General features: G+C 41.3%; 3 protein-coding genes across 3 annotated transcripts; 2 read left to right on the forward strand and 1 right to left on the reverse strand.

The window, feature by feature from the left end:
• Positions 1 to 89: 89 nt before the first annotated feature.
• Positions 90 to 7,168, forward strand: LOC119884593 (misshapen-like kinase 1; the record flags this gene model as incomplete). Its single annotated transcript, XM_038694979.1, is given in 6 exon segments — positions 90 to 224; positions 360 to 460; positions 589 to 738; positions 824 to 983; positions 1,088 to 1,227; positions 1,335 to 7,168. Coding segments are annotated over 6 exon segments (770 nt in total), but the record flags the coding sequence as incomplete, so codon positions are not given.
• Positions 7,169 to 8,464: 1,296 nt separating this feature from the next.
• On the reverse strand, positions 8,465 to 17,996 carry LOC119884595 (guanine nucleotide-binding protein G(I)/G(S)/G(T) subunit beta-2). Its single transcript, XM_038694980.1, has 10 exons — positions 17,235 to 17,996; positions 15,329 to 15,408; positions 15,198 to 15,236; positions 14,530 to 14,636; positions 13,415 to 13,478; positions 12,954 to 13,116; positions 12,043 to 12,109; positions 11,756 to 11,957; positions 10,421 to 10,637; positions 8,465 to 9,685 (listed from the first exon to the last, which is right to left on the reverse strand). The coding sequence occupies exons 2-10, from the start codon at positions 15,383 to 15,385 to the stop codon at positions 9,579 to 9,581; spliced, it is 1,023 nt and encodes a 340-aa protein (XP_038550908.1). The 5' UTR covers positions 15,386 to 15,408; positions 17,235 to 17,996; the 3' UTR covers positions 8,465 to 9,578.
• Positions 17,997 to 19,543: 1,547 nt separating this feature from the next.
• Positions 19,544 to 25,000, forward strand: LOC119884596 (solute carrier family 12 member 9-like; the record flags this gene model as incomplete). The annotated part of the gene is given in 11 exon segments (XM_038694981.1): positions 19,544 to 19,839; positions 21,669 to 21,896; positions 22,038 to 22,172; positions 22,289 to 22,426; positions 22,539 to 22,841; positions 22,977 to 23,084; positions 23,688 to 23,799; positions 23,883 to 24,040; positions 24,126 to 24,208; positions 24,297 to 24,421; positions 24,955 to 25,000. Coding segments are annotated over 10 exon segments (1,407 nt in total), but the record flags the coding sequence as incomplete, so codon positions are not given.

Below are 25,000 nucleotides of genomic sequence, written 5' to 3' on the forward strand. Positions count from 1 at the left end.
TATATTTAGTAAGGTCAAAAGACGATTTAAACCATACTTTAAATGCATTTAAATAATTACTGAAATTGGTCTCCTCTTTGTCTATTAAGGCAAGAAAAACAAGGTGCGTGTCTACTATCTGGCCTGGCTGAGGAACAAGATCCTCCACAATGATCCTGAGGTGGAGAAAAAGCAAGGCTGGACTACTGTGGGGGAGATGGAGGGCTGCGTGCACTATAAAGTGGGTGAGTGACAGATGATGGCTATTTATCACTGCTGTCTATTCTACTCCACACAAATTCTCATGAATGCATTTGGCAGAGTGAATTATTGATCAACAAGTATCTGATGTCAGATGGCCTTGTGGTTGTTCTATCTAGTGAAATATGAGAGGATAAAGTTCCTGGTGATTGCTTTGAAGAATGCCGTGGAAGTGTATGCTTGGGCGCCCAAACCTTATCACAAATTCATGGCCTTCAAGGTAAGTCTCCCTTTCCCAATGAGCTGGATTAGTTATGCGAGATCAGGCAACCAGAAGAGCATTTAAGATGATTATTTTCTCACACTCACTTTCTGCTCCCAAAACCCCCCGCCACTCTTTTTAACCAGTCTTTTGCAGACCTGCCACACAGGCCTGTCCTGGTTGACCTGACAGTGGAGGAGGGTCAAAGGTTGAAGGTCATCTACGGCTCTTGTGCTGGCTTCCATGCCATCGACGTGGACTCCGGAAACAACTATGACATTTATATCCCCGTTCATGTAAGTAGGACAGCTGTCAGACAGCGGTGTTATGTGAGATGCGAAACCTACAGGAGATCATACCTTCTGTTGTCTCCTCAAACAGATCCAGAGCCATGTGACGCCGCACGCAATTGTGTTCCTGCCCAGTTCAGACGGCATGGAGATGTTGCTGTGCTACGAGGATGAGGGTGTCTACGTCAACACCTATGGACGCATCATCAAGGACGTGGTCCTGCAGTGGGGCGAGATGCCCACATCTGTTGGTGCGGGTCACATCAAACCTTTATGGATAAAAGTGGATGCATCTTCTGCTGCATCTAAACTGTAATCGGGTTGTCTAAAACTAATATTACATTTTGCCTTACAGCTCATATCTGCTCAAATCAGATCATGGGATGGGGAGAAAAGGCCATTGAGATCCGCTCTGTGGAGACCGGCCACCTGGATGGTGTCTTCATGCACAAAAGAGCTCAGAGGCTGAAGTTCCTTTGTGAGAGAAATGACAAGGTAAGAGGGATGCAGACACTTGTGGAGAAAGTAAGGTCACTAATAGCAGCTGAATTTAAAGACGTCGCTCACACTGTTGTCCTTTTGTGGTCCGTGCTGTTCCCCAGGTGTTCTTTGCATCAGTGCGCTCTGGAGGTAGCAGCCAGGTGTACTTCATGACCTTGAACAGAAACTGCATCATGAACTGGTGAAGGAACAGCTGCTCTGGTCAGTGTGTGGAACCCAGGCAGGGTTTGGAGAAGGAAGTGCATCCGAAATACTCACAAACGCATGCACACAAATGTGAACACCCATCTATCTTTCTCTCCAGCTCGCTTGCTCGCACTCACGCACTCATGCTCGAAAGACACAGCTCTCAACGACACACACAAACACAAACAATCTCTAAACCCATCCTAGCCTACACTTCTTAAGATACAGTTTCTACCGAGGCCCCCTGATCACATGCTCCCTGGAATCACTGATAGAGCTTCAGATGTTAATACCATCTATTAATTTGTACTGTATATATTCTTGTGTTGATTTTCTTTACTTGGTGGACATGTGTTCAGTCGTGACAATTTAGTTCTTATTTGTGAAGTATGTTAAAAACATTCCTTGATGGTTCTACAGTACATTTCGAAGAAGGCATTATTTACCTATACTATATGTTGAAATGAAGCTGTAAATAGGTAGCACCTTACACTTGGATCTGAATCATTCGCAGGCCTCTTATATAGCCTCCATTCAGTGTGTTGCCACCGGACACATGGACGTTGAATAATAAAATGCTGGAACATCCATCTGCAGTGGCTTGTGGACCCCCTTTGTTTTGGGGGCTCCCATAAATTCAGGGAGGCTCAAAGGAAGGATTCAATACAAAAAAATATTTCAAAGGGACTTTAAAGTCAGAACAAAGTAGCTTGTTTTAAATATTTTTAGTTATATATTGTAGACAGTAATCTGCAGTCTTGCTTTCACAATTTTATTTTTTTCTGGCCTGTATGGCAAATGATGTTGCAGCTCTTAATCACGGAAAGTAAGCCTTGAATGCTTCAAAATCAATTTCAGTTTAAAAATGAATAAATAATAATAAACAAAAACAATCAGAAATTTCATAAATGTGCAGTACTCAGAATCAGTACTGTGAAATATCCTGCTTTGCCTTTCTATGGCTTAGGTGAAACCATGAGGCTTGTATCTAAACATTTTGTTTTCATAGATTTACAAAATACAAACATTTGTTATTTATATGTAGTGATTCTGTATTGGTATTAGCCTACTGGTATCCTTAATTTTACTGTAATTATATTGCTATTATATTGCAATATATGCTATTCTTGTGGAGTCTTTGTTTGAAGAGGGGAGTTCATGTATTTAGCTGGTAGTGTTAGGCAGTAGGATGACAAAGTTGGAGAAACGTGGAAGGAGGGTTTCACTGAGATTAACGTGATTGAGGGAGATCGGTTTTGGGGTCCTTTCACCCTCCTACCACAGTGATCTACTCTGCTGTATTATATTTCAGTTCTTAGACTATTTCGCTAGTGTGGATCTTTTTGTGAGAAGTGTTTGTCCAGGGGATTGCAGTAGAACAGCTCTTGGTACAGTTTATTTGTCTTAGGCCAGGGGGAAGATTTAATATAGAGTGACTCTGCAATAACACAGAGGACTTCATCTCATCAGGCACTGTGGTGAACACAGCTGGAGCACATGAGACTTAATATATTTTATATCTACACATTCTGCCAAAGTTCACAGCATATTCTGCAACTGCGGGGTCACTACCCAATGTTCCTTTCAGTATATATATATCCAAAAACTACTTACTAATATTAGGGCTTCACGATTTATTAGCTGCTTTTTTAGGGGAATAACTGTCTGCTTTGTTTTGTCAGCTGCATAAGGGAGAGACTGTGCTCTCATACTGTAGGCAGTATGGTACAGTATGAAGCAGCGTTATCAGGAAGTACCCTGGTGATTTTCTGTCAGCAGAGGGTATGTCAACACATGAGTCAAGCTTTTTGTTTCAGTGATTCACTTAGTTACGACACTGTGCTGCCACAGCACTTTGGTATTAACAGGTGGACATTTTTAAAATCACGATGTTTTTTTTCTGCACTCCTGTCATACACCTTATCAGCATGGAGTTGTTGGGAAAACAACATTTTTAACAAGTCTGTTCATCTTATAATTAGTTGCTGACATGTTAAAGTTAAGAGAATGAGACTGTAAATTTGTGTGTGAAAAGCTTTTGGATATTATGAAAGGAATCTTGGCCAGTGATGAACGGGATAGTCATGCTTTTAAGCTAAGGAGATATATTTTATATGATCAAAAAGAAATCTATTAAAAATGCAGTATATGGTCAGGGCCCAGAGGGTTAAGATTATATAAATAGGTGGTACATTTTATGGTGAGAAACAAACTGTAAATGGGCATGGAAAGCACTTACACTTCAGTAAACATTTACAGATATACTGTATCTCGAGCAGATACTTTGGTGTGCATGTAAGCCATTGAAATAGGTTATATAGTACTGTATCAAAGTTGTTTTCCCCTTTTAGCGAATGTGTTTTTACTCTTAAATATCTGTTATGTGCCATGACCTACATTTCAGATGTTACAATTACAATCCACTAGGAGCTCTGGCGCTCATGCTTTTTATGGTCAAATCATAATTTTTTATCAATCTGCCATGTTTACAGTCTAAGCAGTGCCTTGGAATTGGGAAGGAGAGAGGTTTGAGGATGGATTATGAGACGCCCCCCAGGCACAACTACATTTGCTCCCTCATTATGATTTATGTCGGGTGCCAGTTAAGTGCACTTAAGTCAAATCCAGAATATCCTGTAGATGGACTTGAAATGCTTTTTTGGCACCACATATGTAACCTAAAATGATCAACAGACGATAATGCATTCAGAAAGTTGCAATAACAAAAAAGTTAATGTGTCCAGTGAATCCAGTGTAGTATCGAAAGGATCTACTCACAGTGGGAGCCAGCATAGAGAAAAGCCATACGTATGAAACGTGTTTGTAGAGAAAATTTAGTTCTTGTGCACAGACCAGATTTAACTCTGTGTGTGATGTCTGCTCAGAAATTGTAGGTTGCCGCAGCAAAGATGAGGTAAGCGCTTGTTCTTTAATGGTGTTGACTATGTTATCTTAGTAGTGGGGATATTAGCTTGATATATTCTGAGAAGCCTATTTTATAAAATATGTAAATTAGTCTATATTGAGAAATAAAAGTACATCTATAAGACAGATTTGTATTTATATAAAAATGTGTCCTGCTCTATTAATCAAAGCACAATGTATTTAAGGCAGAGATCAAAACTATAATCGAGCGTAACCGAGAGATGGAGTTCTTTTTCCTCATTCACTCAGCAGTTGTCAAACTCGTCAGTATGTAATCAGTCAAAGTTGTTGGTGGTAGTATATCAAGTAGTCTGCTGAGACAGCTGTGTGTCAATAACTGCAACATTTCTGTTGTGCTATCTTGACAGAAAAATAATGTCCGTCTTCTTGTTACCAGAAAGGTCAACTGTGGCTGTGATTCAGACACTTGTGATGACTCGCAGATTGGTGTTTGATCTGGCCTCTGGTGTAAATTGTCTACGTGGGGGTGGACAGGCTGTTAATACGCTCAGGTGATGACCGGAATCGCCACACAGGTGGTGATGCGAAGGGGCGTAATGGCCCTTGAGTATTACTGGCTCTTGGCTTTGAGATTGTGGCACAAACAGGCAGCATTTAGCGACATTTACAGAATACAGGCAAAGACGACTGGCCAAGTGTTTTTGTCACCAAGTATGAAAGTCTTTAAAGGGGAACTCCGCTGAATCAGCAATGCACTTCTGTAACAGTCAGAAACACAATGGACTCTTTATAAAACGGATATATCAAAATGTATCGTCTTTTTTTATTCCATGCTTATTTCTTGTGAAAAGAACCCAACTAAGCCAAATCCCTGACAGTTCAGGCAGGGATTTGGCTTAGTTGCTGATGTAACTTCGAGATGCGTGCCTGAAGCAGAGATGTGGAGCAGCAGGTTACCGAGGTCTGGTAAGATCACCTTATAGTGATAGTATTCTTCAGCCCCAACAGATGATGACTTATGTGACATCACATGAGGCAATTTACCAAACCCAACCATTGATTGTATGAAGATGTACAGATAACAGCTCCCCAAAAGTGAAGCCAAAACATCTCTATCGCCCCCTGGCGGCCAAATTAAAAAGTCAAATAAATTGTTCCCAAAGATGGTTTCTGTCAGTTCTAATCACACTGATTTATGTGAAAGTGTGTGATAAGTTTGGTTTCAGTAAGTCGTGTGATGTTATAAAAAGGGGTTTTGTGGCATGATTGACAGCTGAGCCATGCTCGCTCAATATAGTCGGCGGGTGTATGGGTGGGACCTAAATACAGTGGCTCCAACTCCGATCCCAAGTGCGCAGACTCTGGCTCTAAGTGACGTCACCAGTGCAAGATGGTAGCGCGCGTATCCGGGATATTTTGGTTTCATTTTTGTACAGTGAGGGGAAGTGGAGAGGCGGCGTTCATCTTTATATGCAGTCTGTGGACCCAACAACACCTGTAAACAGACTTTGATGTGTAAAATTGGTGTGGTTCCCCTTTAACACACATACTTATGTTGCATTAACAAATTAAAATTAACTATATTAACTAAAGTACACAGAAGGCAAAATACCGTAGCGTCAGACTTGTTTAAAAATGCCAGGTATTGCCTGATGTGTGTTGACAGGTGTTTTTCTGGTTAGCATTTCACTTAAACGATTTGACTTAGTATTTCAAGAAGACCCTTATTTTACCAATAAAAAAAGACTGAAAATGAGCTCCACATCACAACTAATGCTCGTGATAAATATCTACTTCTGGTTATTGGGTGAGGTAATACAATATATCATCAACTTGATTGAGGCAGTCACTTCCAAAGCTTGTTGTCTAATTTAATGCAGCAGAAATTTGTTTAATGAGTTGCGGTTTGTAACACAGAAGAGTAGTTCTGGTTGTTTATTTCCTTAAAAGCACCTTAAGGTGTGAAAGTGCTATTTCATTTTGTGCCAAGAGCCATTAAAAGACCAGAACCTTGCAACTCATTAGTTTTAGGGAAACCATCTGATCACAAGCATGAACCGATATGATTGCTGAATTCATGTAACTCGGCTCTGAAGATGCACACAATTATCAGAAAGAAAGAGGCACCACTGAGATGTTGGTGGAGCGCTGAAGGTGAAGAAAACCATCCTGAGAGACGGTTGTCCTGTCGGGCGACGACATTTCTTTTTAATAAGCAATACAAGCATTTGAAAAAGTCGAAACCCTGGCTGTCCATCTTAGTGTGACTTGCAGGAAGTGATTCTTCAGTGGCCTTTGGCAGACTGAATGTAGGCTGGTTTGTGTGTCGCTTGTTACAGAAATAATTCTGTACTTAACTTTTGTTTTGTAATCACAAGAAATAACTGCTTCTCTCTGTCAGTTTAACGCAATCACCTTTTGGGATGCTTGTTCCCGTTTTGCTATTATGAAATCCCAGAAACTGCCTTTATGAACACTAAGTATCGATAAATGGATGATAAATAATACTCTGATGGGGCACTCCTCTCTCATAGCTTGTATTTCTAATTAATAACGTATGAATGGATTAGCAGCTGTAGCTGGGAGGGAGGCAGATCAAACCTGGGGAGCTTAAAAACGACATGGATCTTTGGACAGAACTACAAATATCTATTATTCTTTTTTCAATAACTTTTTTTTAAAGACGGTGAACATCTTTGCAATGTTTTAGTGTGCGTGCGCGTGTCTGTGTTACTTGTGAGAGGTTAACTCCAGATTGTATTTCATAGACTGATAAACTTTAAAAAATTTCAAAAGATTGTGTTGAATGAATTCATGTCTTAATACAGAATTGTTTGAAAAATAAAATGTTGATCTCATTTTAGTCTGTATTAATCGTGTTTCATTTCAATGTATTCTGTAAAATGTCTAGACCACAGTAAATTCAAATTTCTATGAACTACGTGCCCTTGAAATATTATTTCTTTGGCGGCTAAGCTTGAATCTCCAAAATAATTGTTTCCAAAAAAAAAAACCACTACAGGGGTTTTCAGTTACTGCGGCTAATTTAAAATTACCTCTGGTTTTATCATGGGTGTGCAGGGCCCTTAACAACAGTAGTGAACATACCAGTATGTCTGTGTTTAACCACATGATGGTGCTATAATCAGCTTGGACCTATTGTCCCGGTCACTGGATTTGTGTTACATATATGACACTACTTTATAAGCCTCTGCTTTAAAGAAAGGCCATTAAATGAATTGCCAAAAACCTTTAAAAAAAAATGTGTGTGTGTGTGTGGGGGGGGTTATCCTTCTGTGTCCTGGGATGCCGAATAACCTGCAGCACCCCCTGGTGGCTGAAGGCAAAACATTTCAATCCAAATGCAGCTAAATCTGTTCCCGTTTAAAACATTTCAGTTGAACTTAAATCAGCAGATAAAGAAAAATCATAAAGTGAACTACTCTTACCTGAACTATTAGTGTGTTAACAATTAGTAATGAGTGGAAATGAACAAATCAAATAACACTGCTCTGACCTGAGCACAAATGACTGGTTTTGTTTCTGGAGTAGAAACATTGAGCACTACTGATTCCCAACATTGGAGATAAAATTGTATTAGTGCAGTTCAGGTTCCTTCCACAGGTCTGATTAAATATGTTGCTTGGTTTGCTGTGAGCAACTAGAGTTATTGTATCCCTGGTGTTTGTGCGTTTCCAATTTCAAGTTTTGGAAATACAACTATAAATTTTGATGTGGCTATTATGCTGGTTTTATTATATTGCTTTTTAATAGGATATTTTCACTAAAGGACAAAATTTGTTTTGTGTCCTTTATTTTGCTTTTGTTTGCCATAACAAACTGTAACTAATGGTAGGCCTTAGTAAGAAAACAATAAGTTAAATGTTAAACAGTTGTGTGCGTAGCATGTTGCGTTTAAAAAAATAAAATAAAAAATCAATGACTGAACATTTCACTTGAAGAGATTCTTAAAAACTACCATCTTTTCAGTGTTTGATTAAATGTTTGACTGTAAAATAAACTAGTTAAAATGTACACAGGCCAATTAGAAACTACACCATTGGTAATTTTACTGTGTGAGTCCATGTAGTCCTACGTCAGGACCAGGACAGACATTGTGTCATACAGTCATACACCAGAAAAAAGAAACCACAATAACTGGCAGGAGAGGCTATAATTTATTAATATTATGTACAATTATACCATCATAATGTCCAGATAATACATTGACAAAGTCAAAGTATGAATACTGGCTCCTGCTCTATTAAGATGTCTTATAATGCTTTTATTTTTCATCCACATTCTGAATCTCAGATCTGTTTACATTTTTTTTTGTTAATTTAACTTCATGAATATTCTCTATTAATAATCCTTAAAGTGTATCTGAGGCACACAGGGAGAACATGAATAAAATAAGTGTAAAAAAAAAATGAACAAAAACTTGAACAGATGAACTGTACTGTATGTGGGGGTACATATCTATAAAAACAGCGACTACATGATGTTTTGAGCAGGATGAAAATAAGAGTTGACATTTTCCTTGGACTCTGTCGATCATCGGCCCACCCTGTCTGTCAGTGGTTATTTTCTTTCAGCGTTAATGGACTTTCATGATTCTCTTCCACGGCCGTTGTTCCTTCACATTAGCATCACTGAGATACGTGTGGTACCGAGACAAAAATAGCACAGAAACTTTGTCTGAAGTGCATTTTTGACTTCATTGTAAACAAAGACAGAATTGTCCAATAACGTCTTCTCCCCCTGTTTAACTCGAGGACCAGTGTCTCTCAGGAAAAAGTGTGTGTATGTGTATGTGTATGTGTATGTGCGCGTGTGCGTGAATGTGTGTGTTAGACGCGTTAAAAGGCTTCAGGTCATAGTGGCATTTGTGTTTTTATTTGAGCAGCCGAAGATCCAACTGTATTTGGTCACATTTTTAAGATCATCTGTGTGTGTGTGTGTGTGTGTGTGTTGGGGGGGGGGGTATGTAGGTACTGTAGCCTTGCTGCTGTGCACTTAAATCAGCTGTAAGTAGTGTGGGCATGTGTTCAGGGCTTCTGTTGTCTTGTCCTGCATATACAGTGGTGTGTGTGTGTGTGTGTGTGTGTGTATAAACTCATATCTAAGTCATATATATTATGTACAGTACAATGTTGCAGTTTGTCTGTTGAGTCTTACATACAGTGAATACAGGGTGCAAACTGTGGCCCAAGGGGTGTGTGTGTGTGTGTGTGTGTGTGTGTGTGTGTGTGTTTGCGGTTTATGTGCATGGCTCAGTTCCAGATCTTAAGGAAGCTGTCCCAGGACCCGGTGGACACCGCCATGCCGTCATCCGTCACACCCAGACAGCTCACACGATTGTCATGGCCGGCCAGGACTCCTGCAGGAGTAATGAGGACAAACAAGACAAGACTTGTTGCATGTTTTTAAAACCACACAGAACACAGCAACTTAGTGTTTGTTACTGCTTCAACTTGCAACAAGCCGTTTGACCAAAGATGTACATTTCTTACAAAATAAGGTTTGAGACGTGTGAATTCCCTAGTACGTCTGGCATGGAGCTCTATTTAAAAATAAATCATATGTAAAATTTTAAAAATTCATGTGATTCAAGGGGGTAAAATTTTTTTAACATTATTTCTGTTCAGTTTGTTACATTATGCTGAATTGCATATTGAAATTGAGCATTATGTCTTGTTAAAATGTTGCACTGAGTTGTAAAAAAAATATGTTTTCAGTTCTTTTTTTTTTTTTCGAAATGCTCTTTCACTTACTTTTTGAGCGAAATATTGCAGCTGTATGTCAAATAAGGGTCAGTTTTACTTTACAGTGAAAAAATATAGCACTTTTCCTTGTTAGTCCTATAAGTCCATCCTACAACCCTTATATAGAAGTTTATATCTGAAGTGTACAAACGCACGCCACCTGTCGTCCCTCTGTGGCAAAGAGAAAACACATAGTAAACTACCTTTTCAGGTTGGAGGCAACAAAAACTACAAAAAAAATATTAAGACCTCTGATGTCTCAATGAAGTAGCTCCACAATGAATATAATCCTTTTCAGATCTTATTCTTTGACATCTCACCAGTACACTGCTGTTTCCTGTTCTACCCACCTGCTCTGTCTCCCTTCATGGCGTCCCAGATGTTGCAGTTAAAGTCATCATAACCAGCCAGCAGCAAGCGACCGGAGCGTGAGAAAGCCACGGAGGTGATACCGCAGATGATGTTGTCATGGCAGTAGAGGCTGAGCTCCTGGTCTGCACGCAGGTCAAACAGCCTGCAGGTGGCGTCGTCAGAGCCTGTGGCGAAGGCGCTGCCATTGGGAAAGAACTGAGGAGGAGTCCAGGAAGAAGGGTGTGAAGCAGGAAATGTGAATAACTTAAAAAAAAACCATAATACTCTTAATAAGACGGGGTAAACGTATTCTACAAGAATGTGATTCTGCAAAGATGTTCCCTTGTTCATACTTTGCCCTAATATGATGGAAAACTGAGTTCTCATTGGTGAGCACAGTGTTTTAAGACTGCATCAGTCACCACCTGTCACACTGTGAGATAACCTGGGTGGTGCATCAGCCCCAAATTCAAACTGGAGATTGCCTCAGTTGGAGTCTGAACTGATGCAGGATGTTCATATATGGTGTTAATTGATAATCTTTTTAATCCTCAGGCGTGGTCCAAGTTTAAATCCCTCCCAAAGACAGTGTGTGATGTCACCGAGACAAATCCTGGAGGTGCTCTGTTGATAGTGTATTAGCCAAGTACACGGGCGAGTGAACTACCACATTAGACCACTGCTGGGCTGATACCAAGGCCAGTTATTTGGAGTTAAAATTTCTAATAGATAAATGTTCTGACAGACAGTACATTGTATACAAAACAGGCTTGTCCATCTCTTGGGTTAAGTCTAAATTCATATTTAAATGTCAAAATGTGTTAACCCAAAGCATCTTTTACTATCCACTTTGTGGCTAAAATGTAGGTTTATTAATTGGTTAGCAATAGTAACTATATAGACTATGACCTCACTTATCTTGTGAAATACAGTAGATTAAATGAAATGATTAAAATCAATACAGCAGAGGCCGAGATGTCCTGATTTTAGTATTGTATCTAGTACAAAAACACTGAACTTCCTCTATTTCAAATCAGTAGCATCTTTCAGTAGACGCCTGCTACTGTAAATGCAGTACAATTTATAGTACATTCATAGTGTCTAAGCCCAAGCTGATCATCAGGGTTATTAAGACAAAGCTCCTCCAGAGCTTCAGAAGAAAACATGCAGCTGTTTTCACAGGCTTCCCAATATAAGTGAGCTGCACTTTATGTGTAAAGATTGAGGGAGTTCCAATTAAACTGTCTATGATCCCAGATAAAAAAAACACTATGAATCAAAAAATACTTATTTGACAACTTATAGTTTGGTTACAAGGCCCTGAGGACACTCACACAGATGGCGTTGATGTCTGACTCGTGGCCTGTGAAGGTCTGCCGGCACATGCTGTCCCTGATGTCCCACAGTTTGACTGAGGCGTCACAGGCTCCCGACACAAAGGTGCGGAGGTCGGGCGACAGGGAAAGACTCATGACATCGCCGCTGTGGCCCGAGAAAACCGTGGTCTGCTGACTCGTCTCAATGTCCCACAGTGCACTGGGGCAGAGAGCGCAGAGTTAAGACAGATCAGCTCAGGAAAAACATTGCACTGCACGTCTGTGTTTTGCTCTCTGTGGCTCACCATGTGGTGTCTCCTGAACTCGTGATGATTTGATTGTCATCAATGAAACGGCAACATGACAGGTAACCTGAGAGAACAAAAAGAACAGGCATTTGGATGAGTTTCTGCTGCGGAACTGAGTGAAACATGCACATTTAGATTTTTAGAGTAGGTGATAGTAGAGTGGCATTACTAGCGTCTACTGTAAAATAATTACCACAAAATAAGAATATTATTGTAACAGTACACTGAATGTACAAAACATGGCACGGGCAGAGAGAATGACTGCCATTGAATTAGGAAATAAATTATAATGGAATTAGTTATTGCATATTGTAATACAAAAACATAATTGAAATGCGATTGAATATATGAATGTCTGCATGTAAACGCTGCTTAAAATCACTTAGGATTAATAACATTTCCTATTCTATCCATTCTAGTGTCTTTTTAGCAGAATTTTCATAGATTAGGTGAATTTATTTTTAACCCCTAAAATATCTGTAGTAGTGCCTGAGGTATTGCTCTCAGGCTGCATTTGGCGCAGGCTAAGGTAGGGCAGACCATATGTAGCCTACATCTACATCTTAATTTGCACCTCATCTTCATCCGTAGTTGTTTGTAAATGCAGTGTATTTGTGTTTATGTGCAGGAAAAACAGCAATAAATCCATTTTGTGTCATTTCACAAATTGTGTTAAAACAATTAACATAAAGCAGCGCAGTTGCTAGTGTCACAAATCTGAGTCTCACAGACAGGAGTTGATGTCTCAGCTCATTAAGACTGTTGCCTTGCGATTAATTAACCATGTAAATGAAATCTTCATTGCTTAGTGGTTTGGCAGGGGGACTGGTGCACGCTCGTCTGAAATGTCTCATCAGTTTGACTCACAGGTAGAGTCTAACGCAAACAGAAGTGCAGTGTCTTCTCACCTGTATGGCCAGGTAGTTCCCTGCTGACCCTGACGTTGCCCTCGCGAGTCTTCAAGCAGTAGATGGAGCAGATGTTGTCGAGGCCTCCGCAGGCTACGTAGTTCCCAGAAGGGGCGTACGCACAGGTCATCACCCAGGAGGAGCGCAGGGGGATGGCGTGTATCTACGAGGGGAAAGGTATTTGGACGCAGATGACATTTAACTTTTGGAGTAGAAGGAAATCAAATGCAAACCCTTAATAAGAGTTTAACAATAGGTTAGTGTTAACACAGAAAATCCAATGCTAATACCACTGTCAGTGCTACAATAAGGCTTAGCAATGGTTGTAAAGGAAGCTGTTACAAGTCAACCACACTCCTACAAGAGATAGACTTTACTCCACTTTCACTTCCAGTTCGGATGGAGGACAAGTTTGACTATGCAGCTGATGATCTGATGAGAAGAATTATTCAACGCTTTACCTTGTTAGTGGTGTAGCTGTCCCAGACGATCAGTTTTCCATCTTGAGAGGCACTAACCAGAAGCCTGCGGAGAATAACATTCAAGCCTTTCATTCATTTCTTTGGTTTTATCAAATATTTCAGAAACCACACGTGGAAAATAACTAGCGCTCAAGCTTTTGTGCTATTTGAGTCTACAAATAGCACTGAAACTAAATCAGCACAATGTGCTCCAAAACTGTGTTAAAGGACACTTTCAGATGTTTTGGCTCTGTGCTCTTAAAAATCGACATGTTAGCAGTTTTGTGAAGCTGTACTTAGGCACAGCAGTGCTTTGAGCTAAATGCTAACATCAGCATGCTAACATGCGGAAATCATCCTCTGGGCACCACAAACGTTTGTACCAAATTTCATGAGAATCCATCCATTAGTTGTTAAGATCTTTCGGTCTGAACCACAGTGGACTGATCGACCAACAAACTGACATTACCACCCATAAAGCCACTAGCATGGGTAAAAGGAGTTGGACTCCTGCATGTTTGTCCTGTGCCAAGTTACAGTTACGTAAATGATCAAGTTAATGTTTTTTATTTTGACAACAGACTGACTGAGTGCACAGTATACCAGTTTGGTCAGTTTAATACAAATTGTGTGTGTGTGTGTGTGTGTGTTTGGGGGGGGGGGGTTGTTTGTTTATTTTTGATCAGTGAGCATACTTGTTTCACACTGAGCCAAATGTGTCAACCAACATCTCAGTACATCATGTGATAACACAGTCCAGCGTTACGGTCCTGTGCAGCAGCATGTAGCCAGATACAATAAAAAGATTTGATTTATGTCCTTTTCTCTTTTTGAAGACTGGATGATGCAATGTTGGTTGTTATATTTTGGCTGACAACCCAGTTCTTTGTTTACATATCTTCACACTGCTCCATTATACACTCCATATGTATTACCCCATGCAAAGTTGCTGTTGTTTGGTGCCAAATCATAGAGTTTTTTGCTAAGTTGTTTATTTTATACTGAACAGGGAAACTATAATGGGTTATTTTAGTGATGCACATCAACATACACTGAAATGCTTTAATCACAATCATAGCCAACAACATCAAAGGTTTTGTACAGTATTTACTCACCTTGAGTCTGTACCCCAGTGCATGGCATAGATCTTAGCGAGGTGGCCCCGGAGGGTGCGTCTCGTGCGCATCTGAATCCGACCCACAGGATCCAGACCAGCAGTTATCTAGATTAGTGAGCAGTAGTTAATCAAAACTTAATTCTAATGATATTCATACTTTAACTGATAACTGTGTGTGAAGTGAGACACAATATGGCAGCTAGGCTACCAGACACTGAAGACAAAAACGGCTAATATTTCATGCCACATTTGACGAGTTAATTTGATGCAAATACTTTTTTATGGAAAAAATGTATAAATGTTTATGTCAAAGACACATGCAAAGTGTAGCACAACACCATGTGAAACTATACTTATCCGGGGGGGCCAGGTTTATATTTCTGGTGATCATGTTTGTGGAAATTGGGTATAAGTAATTATGGAATTATGGATACTAATCATTAAAGTGTGTTACAAAATAAGTAGAGTAAGATTTCAAGTTGCTGCTCTTCTTTTTCTGTGTGAACCAAAAAACTCCCAGGTCTTTCAATTCTGACAGGTTTCTCCCATGAGCTTGTTATCATGTTTCCATATTAATGGTGATCCAACCAATGGTAATCACTTGAATCAAGTCCCCAAAAAGATTTAGAGACATTTATTATAATACACACATTTAGTGGCACTTACCTGTGTCAGGGTTGAATCTCCACATGCTTTCCTGGCATCCTGATGGAATTAAAGGACATTAAACAACAGGTTAATATATCAGTATTATCATGCTAAAGATGAAAACTGAAATACAAAAATATTGTATTTACCCTTATCTGGTTCCTAAGCTGCTCGGCCTCCTGGCGAAGCTGCTCCAGCTCACTCATTTTGGATTTGTCCAAGCGGTCACCTGTTGGTTGTGGGACAACTTCAAATATCAGACTCTGATTTACATAAAGTATCATCTTAAAATTAATAAAAATGACTGCCGACATATATTAGTGAGGCCCACTGGGATTGGCATAGTTTCATGCTTTCATAATCCAGTAATCCAGGAATCCACTTTCATAAAAAGAAATGAATCAATTAAGTAATTATTTGCTTAAAATACTGTTTGTCCCAGATTTGGGAAAGAAATAATAAAATAAAAACACACATTTTAATCTCTTAAGATTTACTGAGCCCACACAGTGAGAAAAAACCTTGTAATCTGTTTATGGATGCGCAACCATGCCTGGTTTAACTGAGGAGAATAATCTGTAATGACTAAGCTGCTATCAGCAGCCCGCATCGCTACCAGGCAGCATATACTGAGTGAACACACCCTTTAAAGCCAAGGGAACTTGTTACAGTGTGCACTTACAGGTTGTGTATCAAGTCAGGACATATGCCAATTCTACACACTGTCATCTTTATGACTCTCTTGTCATCTGAGGCACCCTGACTCCTAAAATTAACATAACAGATAAATATGTCCAAGAATGGCAGGAGATGTATCCTTTAGCTATGGGCTAAGTGGGGTCACACACAGTACACCACATCTTGCTTTCACGCAGCATTTCTTGTTCCTGATAGGAGCACAGTTACACATTCAAACCACTTCCCAAACAGGGAGTTCCTATTTGCATTTGTTTGAGCAATTCAAATCCATGATAACACTCCACAGCAAACACGCACACCGTGCACACTGCAAAGGAAGAGCAATTAGCTACAGTAGGTCACTGTTCCCTGGAGGGACCTGCGACCAGATGGATCACACAGCACTAATGGAAGCCAAAAGGGGTGCATCATGGGTCTCAGTCTCCTGGCACAGCTGCTCATTTAGCCAATGAGGAGGAGAAAAGCTAAGGGTGGAGGTGTAAAAGAGAGGGGGGGTGGGGGGGTGATGCATCAGATATCAGGCCTGGATGGGTCCAGCCAGATGCTCAGATGCGTGTTTTCGTTGCCTGTGAGCATCGGCTGGAGGACAGGCACATTTGTGCTCAAGTCATGCCAATGGACAAGGAGTAGAGGAGTGCGGAGAGGACACACACACATCACACAGAGTCCACCTGCACTAATGCAGGGCCTTAGTCGGCAAGAGGCTGCCTCATTCATGATGATGCTGATGAGGAAGGTTAGGTTAAGCATGTCCTCAGTGCCTGAACACCTGAGGGAAAGTTTTTTTTACACAAGGAGACAGAAAATCAAATAGGTGTGATTGGCCACACCCCTGTGGCTGCACATCTGATGTGCAACTACACCATCATGGCATGGCAACGTCTGCAGCTGGAGGCTATAGTGCAGGGCCCACAACCACCGCACGTTTGACAGAGTAAATGTTAATGTCAGAGAGACCGTGTGGCTCCCAGGTTAACACATGCAGGCCTGGCCCGGGAGCTCCGCACTGAAATAAACACCGCAGTAAAGAAGAAAAAAAAGAGTAAAAGCAGTATTCAAAAGGTCTAAGATGTACTAAATAAGCTATTTCCCTGTCTGCAGCATTTAGAGATCGCATTCAAATAGGAAGGCCCCTATGAATGCAGGCTACATCACATATTGATCAGCCCAGAGTGGCTGATGAAGGCCTTGACCACATCTTGTTTCAGATGCTGAGCTCCTAGAATGCGGATGTAGCTAAATTAATTTAGTCGAAAATGATGCCACGAATAGCTAGGCACATCATCACCCAGCCATCTTACTGTCAATAGGCTGGCCTACAGCGGCTGTCACAGCGTTTGATAATGGGGCGGCTACCTGTTAATTCTCCCGATGATTTTGCTGCTTTTGTCTGTCGTAACAAAAAAAGAAAAACTGAAAGCAGCGTCCTCAAAATCCAGCGGAGGGTTGTTGTTTTTTTTTGACTATATGTCTTTTCCACTCATTTAAAAAAAGGGGGGAGATGCAGAGGAGATCCACTCAAAGCTCCGTGTGTCACGATGAGGCTGCTTCCGAATCCTTCAGCAAACAGGCAAACGCAGGAGGGCTACACACATCTCCATTTCCCTGCTTTATAGAGGAGCTCCTAAAAAGATGAAATCGGCTGCTGCTGGGTTGCGTTTCCTCTCCGACGTGCGTTGGCCCTTTTCACGCCCGACGAGTCGACAAAAACATATTTGTCCGATACGACGTAAACAAACACAAATTCGCCACAGCTCGGTCCCCGGCCCGCATCAAGGACTGTCCATTAAACCCCACTCAGACCGTTTTTACTCCGATTCTGCTTCTCGTGACGTTATCCTCGCTTCCTTCCTCTCTTTGGTTTCCTCCTCCCTCTGTCGACACTTCATCAGGACAACCGCCTCCGAGTCCGCGACGGATTACTGAGCAAAATCTGCCAAGTGCCTCATATAGAAAATAATTTGATCTTTTAAAAAAGGTTACTGGCTGTGCAACAACAACAACAAAAATCAACCCGTCAGTAGATGGACTGTGTGGGCTTTCTTCTTCCAGTTTAATGAGAGGCGGCCCTCTCGGTCAGTTATCATCATTCAGACACAGGCTGCCAGATCACGCGGTGAGCGCTTGCAGAAGGATCCTCAAACCCGAGCATGATGCATGTTTCAACCACACCCATCTCATAGATAGGCTACTAAAAAAACCCCGATCAGACCACTCTGCAGGTTGGAGATCCCTTTCTTCCACGGACATGCTCGAACAGTTTTACCTGATCAGATGGAAAAGCTAAGAGTTGGTTCTTTAGATCGCTCAAGTAGGATTTCAGGGGTCCTTACAAATTAAATATTTTTTTATGCTTTGCAGGGTGCAGCACAATAAGGAAAGTTTGGACATATGGCTAACTGTCCCCCCTCTACACTTTGGATGGGACATTTACAGAGCATATAGACAGTCTCCCTGAACAACAGATCAGAACATAAAGACCTTACTGATGGTTGGATAAGGATACATTTTGGACAGAGATTGATTCAGTTAATGACCCTGAGGGCTCCTGGAGATTTTTATGGGATGTTTAAAATAACTTGGGTGTTTCAGAAATTCTCCCATTGTATTGAAATCACACATCTCTGTGTCATTTCATTAGTTTGTCTGTGGACCAACTCAACAACAGTGTGTAGGCTCACAGTTTAAAGTCCTCCACTCACAAAAGTGCTTTTTGTTACTTCATTTGGATGTTTATGTTATGTTGGATTTTTCAGTGACAGGGGAGGAGCAGATGTTGTTTTGAGATTATTTTCCTAGTTAATTGAACTTTTGTTGTGAAAACAAAATGTATTATTCAAGGCAGAGTGTTTTATATGTCTTCAAACATGACATCTCTTCACCGGTCATGTCATGTAAAATCAAAGCATGCATGTCATTTTTTTTTGTTATATTTTCAAAATGACACAATAAAGAAAAATCCACAATACTAATCCAACTTTTTGTCCAGTGTTATGATTTAACATCCCAGCAGGGATTATGGAACAAATATTAAAAAAGGATGCATATTATTTACTCTAAATTTCTCAATAGGTGATTGTTTGTGGCCAGAGAGCATTACATTTTTGCATGTTCATATTGTGTTATAAGACATGGCCAGAGCCTGGAAACCATTTGTTGAGGAGATCGTGAAGTAATGGGAGTCACTGTCTCCCAGAGGAGATGCTGCCTGTCCAACAAGTAGTGTAATAGACATTTTACAGTAAACCTGCTCTCCCTTTCCTCTCTCTAACATCATGCGATCCCCACGTCATCCCCTGCAGCAGGATGTGTTGGGTATTCGCGATTTAAATGTGGTAAAATCCATTATTTTAATGAAAACCTCACATGATATTTTAGTTTAGTCCTGCCACACAATGAGCCCTTCGGGAGATATGGACGTCATCTTTGCCACAATAGTGACCCCTGGTGTGGAGAAATGTCGTTACAGTCCAGCCTACAGCGCAACTTTACATCAGCGCCTGGTGCTCACATAGGCTGCTACTGTATGTTCTTCTTAGTGTATGCAACAGATTCACAACGGAAATCACTTATTAGGAGTTATTTATAAATCACTGGCGAGGTCACGTTTAACTGTTCTGAAAGTAAGAGGCGTGGTTTTAGACAAGCAGTACTTTAGCTTATCTTTGTGGTATTTCTGCCCTCCCCTTTGGAAGTCACATGGGTGGATTCTGCACTCCCGTGACACTTTTGAACAAATAATAGGGGGCGAGGCGTGCCATGGCTGCTGTGTTGTTATTGGGCATTTCTCACAGCATTCAGCTCAGCCCTGTCCATCGGCCTGCTGCGGTTCCATCTGACGGTCCACAGGGAGTCTGACCCGGGCATTTTTTACCAGAGACACACCGCCGCACTCGGTGGGCCTCAAAGGGGAGTTTTGAAGCAAGAAGTGGGTGGAACTGTCTGGAGAAGGTTCAGCGGGGTGAGTTTGCCGATGCTCGGTGCTTCAGCAGGGGATTGAAACTTCTCAGGGTGCGTCTTACCCTAAACATCCTGGATGCTGCTGCTTGCATGACACAGTGCAGGAGCACTTCAGACCGGGTGCGGTGTTTTATGACTGCCGGCGTGGCCACTTCCTGGCCACCAGCCTCAAAACGTAAACAGACATTTACCCAAGATGCAGCTGCGAACATGGCGTATTATTATTGACCCGCTGTTTTAGCTGATTCTTACCATTTGCCCCCGAAAAGACTTAAAGTTTTTATGCCGCAGTTGCTCCACCCGCATGCTACGCAAATGTGACGGAAACGGTGATTTATTTTGGTAACCGACTTGTTCCTAAAGTACGTCCCGTGGACCCTGAGAGGGCCTCTTTAGATAGGTGCAGGCGGTCTGCATCAACATCCGAAATGTCAGCTCAGTGCATCATTAACAGCATCCTGCAGAGCACGACCTCGAGGCTAAATGCCACTTTGAGCATCATCGACAATAAAGGAAGTAAAGCTTTACGCAATGATACGGTTTACTGCATGTACTCAGGTCTCACTGACATTCAACTTCCCTGTTAAAACAACTGACAAGTCATCTCACCACTATGGGGTTGAGAGTATGTTCCATCATATTCATTTTACTCAACACTTTAATGTTGTGCAACTATATTTAAAAAAACAAAAAAACACTTAATTCACAATGTGCTTTAAAGGACTTTCAGTCAGCCCATGGTGGATAGAAATGCATATGGTGAACACATGTCAAACTGGGCTGCACCAGCAATTATGTACATGATTGGATTAATCATCAATCAATTAATTGTGCAAATAATGTGTAAATCTTGGAAAATAATCAGTTGCTGGGTGTGAATAATTAGGCGATTATGTCCCTTCATGTCCTTTCATGCTTTGTTGTGTAAAACCTCTGTCCTAGTTTGCCTATCCCTATCATGTGACTCCTGTTGCTGCTCTTATGATTTCCTGAGGGGGGGGGTGTTGAACTCTGGCAACAGCCTCAGTATTGAAAACTGCCTCCTGGAGAAAGAATGGAACAGGTGAACCCTGGCACCTGAGAGACAAAACAAACAAGGTCAGCTGTGCACAGAGGCGCATACGCTGCTCAGCTGAGATGCAAAAACAGACAAGGGTCTGTGAATCAGTGAGTCATCATTTTGATACCTGTAGTAGCCTATTCTGTAGTAAAGGTATGCAAAGAAGAGAAATGACTGAGTGTGGAAAGAAGTAGAACAGGTTAAATGATCATATGACTATGTGGCACCTGAGTGGCACTGGACATTCTGGATTTCATTTGCTTACTTGTGTCGAGTCACTGAATCTAATTTCTGATTATGTTAAACAAATGGTTGCACAGGTTTGGTTTATCTTATCCAAAAATATGTTCAGGTTGGCGTCAGACTTTTAATACCCTATGTCCTGCTGCTCAAAAAAGCCTCACAACCCTTTAAAGTAATTTGTTTGTCTGAGGCTGGAAGCGTTCACAAGGCAGCGTGTGACGCGTGCTACTATGCACATGATGATCTTCACTTTAAGGAAGCGCCAGAAAGCGTGGAAACATAGCTGGGTGTGCATTGGTGTGAAAATTCAAAGGCCTGTGCGTTTGTGGCTTGTTGCTACATGTGAGTTGAAACATCAATACATCATGTAAAAGAAAGCTGTATACATTATGAAATAAAACTGACATAAAATTCTAATAAATGCTCTTACTTTGTACTTAAAAGATGAGAAACGCCTCTCTGCTGTACGTTAAATTATGTAGTTATATTTCTGTTTTAAACCGGTCTCATTGATTTCTTTTTCACAGGGCAAGCAGACAGTCTCTTCTCACCAACCATGTCAAACGAACGCACCCCTTTGATCACCTCAGGCCTGTGTGGTCTGACCACAGTGGCATGCGTCGCGAGGTCGGACATCACCCCTGAATCCAGCTCTGGGACACCAAGTAAAGACCCTCGAAAACTGAACACTTTTTTTGGGGTGATGGTGCCAACCATCCTCTCCATGTTCAGCATCGTGCTGTTTCTGAGAACTGGTGAGCGATGCATGCGTGAAGAGAGAAAAGTAGCAGCAGTTTTGTTTTGTAGACCGTGGATGTCTGTGTGATTCACACACTTACAGTATAACAGAGTCATTGTGCTGTATGTGACTAACACTAACATGATCTCTCCTGCAGGGTTTGTGGTTGGTCATGCTGGGCTGTTACAGGGTCTTTTAATGTTGATTGTAGCCTACACCATTATATCTCTTACAATATTGTCCATCTGTGCCATTTCCACAAATGGTGCCATACAAGGTGGTGGGGCCTACTGTATCCTCAGAGACCAAACAAATTGTCAAAATGGTGTTTTTCTTGAGTGTTACTTGATCCTGCCTGCAGTTTCATTCATTTCAACTGAAACGTCAACCTTAACCAAATGTGACCAGACATGATAAGTCGGTCTCTAGGCCCAGAGTTTGGAGGAAGCATCGGTTTGATGTTCTTCCTGGCCAAAGTGTGTGCATGTGGAGAATATGTCCTTGGTCTTGTGGAGGCGATACTTGACGTATTTGGTGTGGATCCTGGTAAGTTTTTGGTTATGTTTTGTTTCTCTAATCTATTTTTCTAGCTAACGAAACTACTTCATTTGGTTTTGTTGAGGATTCTCAGTTTTCTCACTGTTTTCCTCTGTTATAGAGTCATCTGTGTCCGGGGGGGTGCGGGTGCTTCCTCAGGGTTACTGGTACACAGTGCTGTACTCCTCTGTAATCCTCCTGCTCTGTCTGCTTGTCTGCCTGGTGGGCGCCCACATCTACTCCCGCACCGCCTTCGCCATCCTGCTGGTGGTCACTGTATCCTTGCTGTCCATCTTCATCAGTTCTGTGGCGGTCAAACCTCGTGATTTTGTCATTACCCACCGGGGGTCCGGCAACCAGACCCTCCACTACAACGCCAGCTATACGGGCTTCAATGCTACCACTCTGAGAAACAACCTGGGCTGTGAGTATTAAGGGCACGAGGGTGATGCTAGTGAGGATATGAAAGCACATTCACAAGAAAGCTACATGATGCCTTTTTAAATTTAGGAACATCTATTAAAGGGCTCTCTGCTGTTCCTTAATTTTCTCATTGCAGCTGGTTACACTCTGGACTACAGCACCAACTCTGTCATGTCTTTTGCCACCGTGTTTGCCGTCATGTTTACCAGCTGCACTGGGATCATGGCCGGAGCGAACATGTCAGGTTAAAGCTTGTTGTCTTACACATAGAAGTACATTTACTGATATAAAGCACTTAAGTACAGTTTGACTTTTTATTTCTATTTTATGCTAATAATTCTACTCACATACATTTCAGAGGGAAATATTGTACTTTATACTCCAGTACATTTATTTAATTGCTTTAGTTATAAGTTTTTCTGAAGATTTTTATCTACAAAACATAATCAACTATCTAACAGTATATGCAGTAGTAGTAAATTAGCTCCACCTTGACAAAATACAACAGTAATATTCTACTTATGAAACATTAATGCATAAATATAAATGATACAATAATAAAATGTAATAATATAACACCTACAGGGCCATTTTGCCTGCAGAACAAGTACTTTTAGGGTACTTATACTAATAATACTAATATTTTAATTATATTGAGCCTGTGATACTATTCAAGTATCATTTTGAATGCATGACTTCTACTTGTAATGCAGTATACTTCCATTCTGCCATTGCTAGTTTTACCTTTGAATTATGTGCATGCCATTATGCAGAGTAATGTCAAACAAGAGATGCACAGAGATCATGCACACCCTGACGTTTGTTCTCACTCCACATGCATCTGAAGGGGAGCTGAAGACTCCGAGTGTTTCCATCCCTAATGGCACCATCGTAGCTGTCTTTTACACCTTCACAGTCTACATCCTCCTCTTCATTTTGGTCAGCGCCACCTGTGACAGGTCTGAAATGCCTCATAATAGTGTTGTCTGATATAATTGAGGCCATTCCACAAATGAGTTGTCAATTGTATCATTTTCCTTAGGACCCTGTTGATCCAGGATTATGGGTTCCTCCAGAAAATAAACATCTGGCCGCCGTTTGTCACCATCGGGATATACTGCGCCTCTCTGTCAGCCGCAATGTGTGCTATGATCGGAGCGTCTCGTATCCTCCACGCTCTTGCTCTGGATCACCTCTTCGGTGGGGGTTGAGGTTTTTACTCATCAGATCAGGGCCTTCTTTATGCAGCAAGCTTTTTTGTAAGAGACTTCTGTTTTCCTCACAGGTCTGCCATTAGCCCCGGCTGCCATGATGTCAACCTCGGGGAATCCGTGGGTGGCAGTGCTGTACACCTGGGGTCTGGCACAGGTGAGCGGAGTTTCTGCGATGTGCTGTCGTGTATTTTCAGAATTACAACCAGCCCTAAGCTGTGGTTTGTGGTGTGCTTGGGTTTCAGTGTGTGGTGTTTGCAGGCCAGCTCAACGCTATAGCAAGCTTGGTGACTGTTTTCTACTTGCTTGCCTACGCTGCTGTTGACCTGGCGTGTTTGGCTCTTGAGTGGGCGTCGGCACCAAATTTCAGGTAATAAAAGATAATTTTGCCATTAAAGGAAATTGAAGGAAAGGAAAAAGAAGTCGGTGACCTTTAGTGTTCTCTATCAACGGCACATAGGTGTTAAATCCAAATTTCTCAACAGTCTGTAATTGAATCCAACAGTGATTGGACATCAGAATAAAATTACTAACAAAAACACCTACTGTCGAGGTCATTTTTTGCAATTTGAATGACATGTTTTAGGCTTTCAATGCTGAAAGGCCTGTCACTTATTCATCATACCATCATTGAGTGTGGCTGTAAATTGACACCTAGGAAGTAAGAAAAATCTATGATTGCGCAGGTACACGAAAAATTGAAGGTAACTTAGGGTATCTTCTTTAGTGAGTACAGGTGAGATTTGAATGCCAGTGTTAGTGCTATAACCAGCATTCAAGCACTGGTACTCATGTAGATAGACAACCATATCAGCCTTACTTGGATATATTACTAATGATCTTTCATGTGACAGTAAATGTAACTTTTATGCCTCTCTCCGGTTGTCTCTTTGTGTTTAACAGACCGACCTTCCAGCTCTTCTCCTGGCACACCTGCCTGCTGGGGATT

The sequence above is a fragment of the Micropterus salmoides genome, unplaced genomic scaffold (assembly GCF_014851395.1).
Source record: "Micropterus salmoides isolate LMB-PRFRI ecotype aquatic unplaced genomic scaffold, ASM1485139v1 Ms_hic_scaffold_3572, whole genome shotgun sequence".
Taxonomy (NCBI): domain Eukaryota; kingdom Metazoa; phylum Chordata; class Actinopteri; order Centrarchiformes; family Centrarchidae; genus Micropterus; species Micropterus salmoides.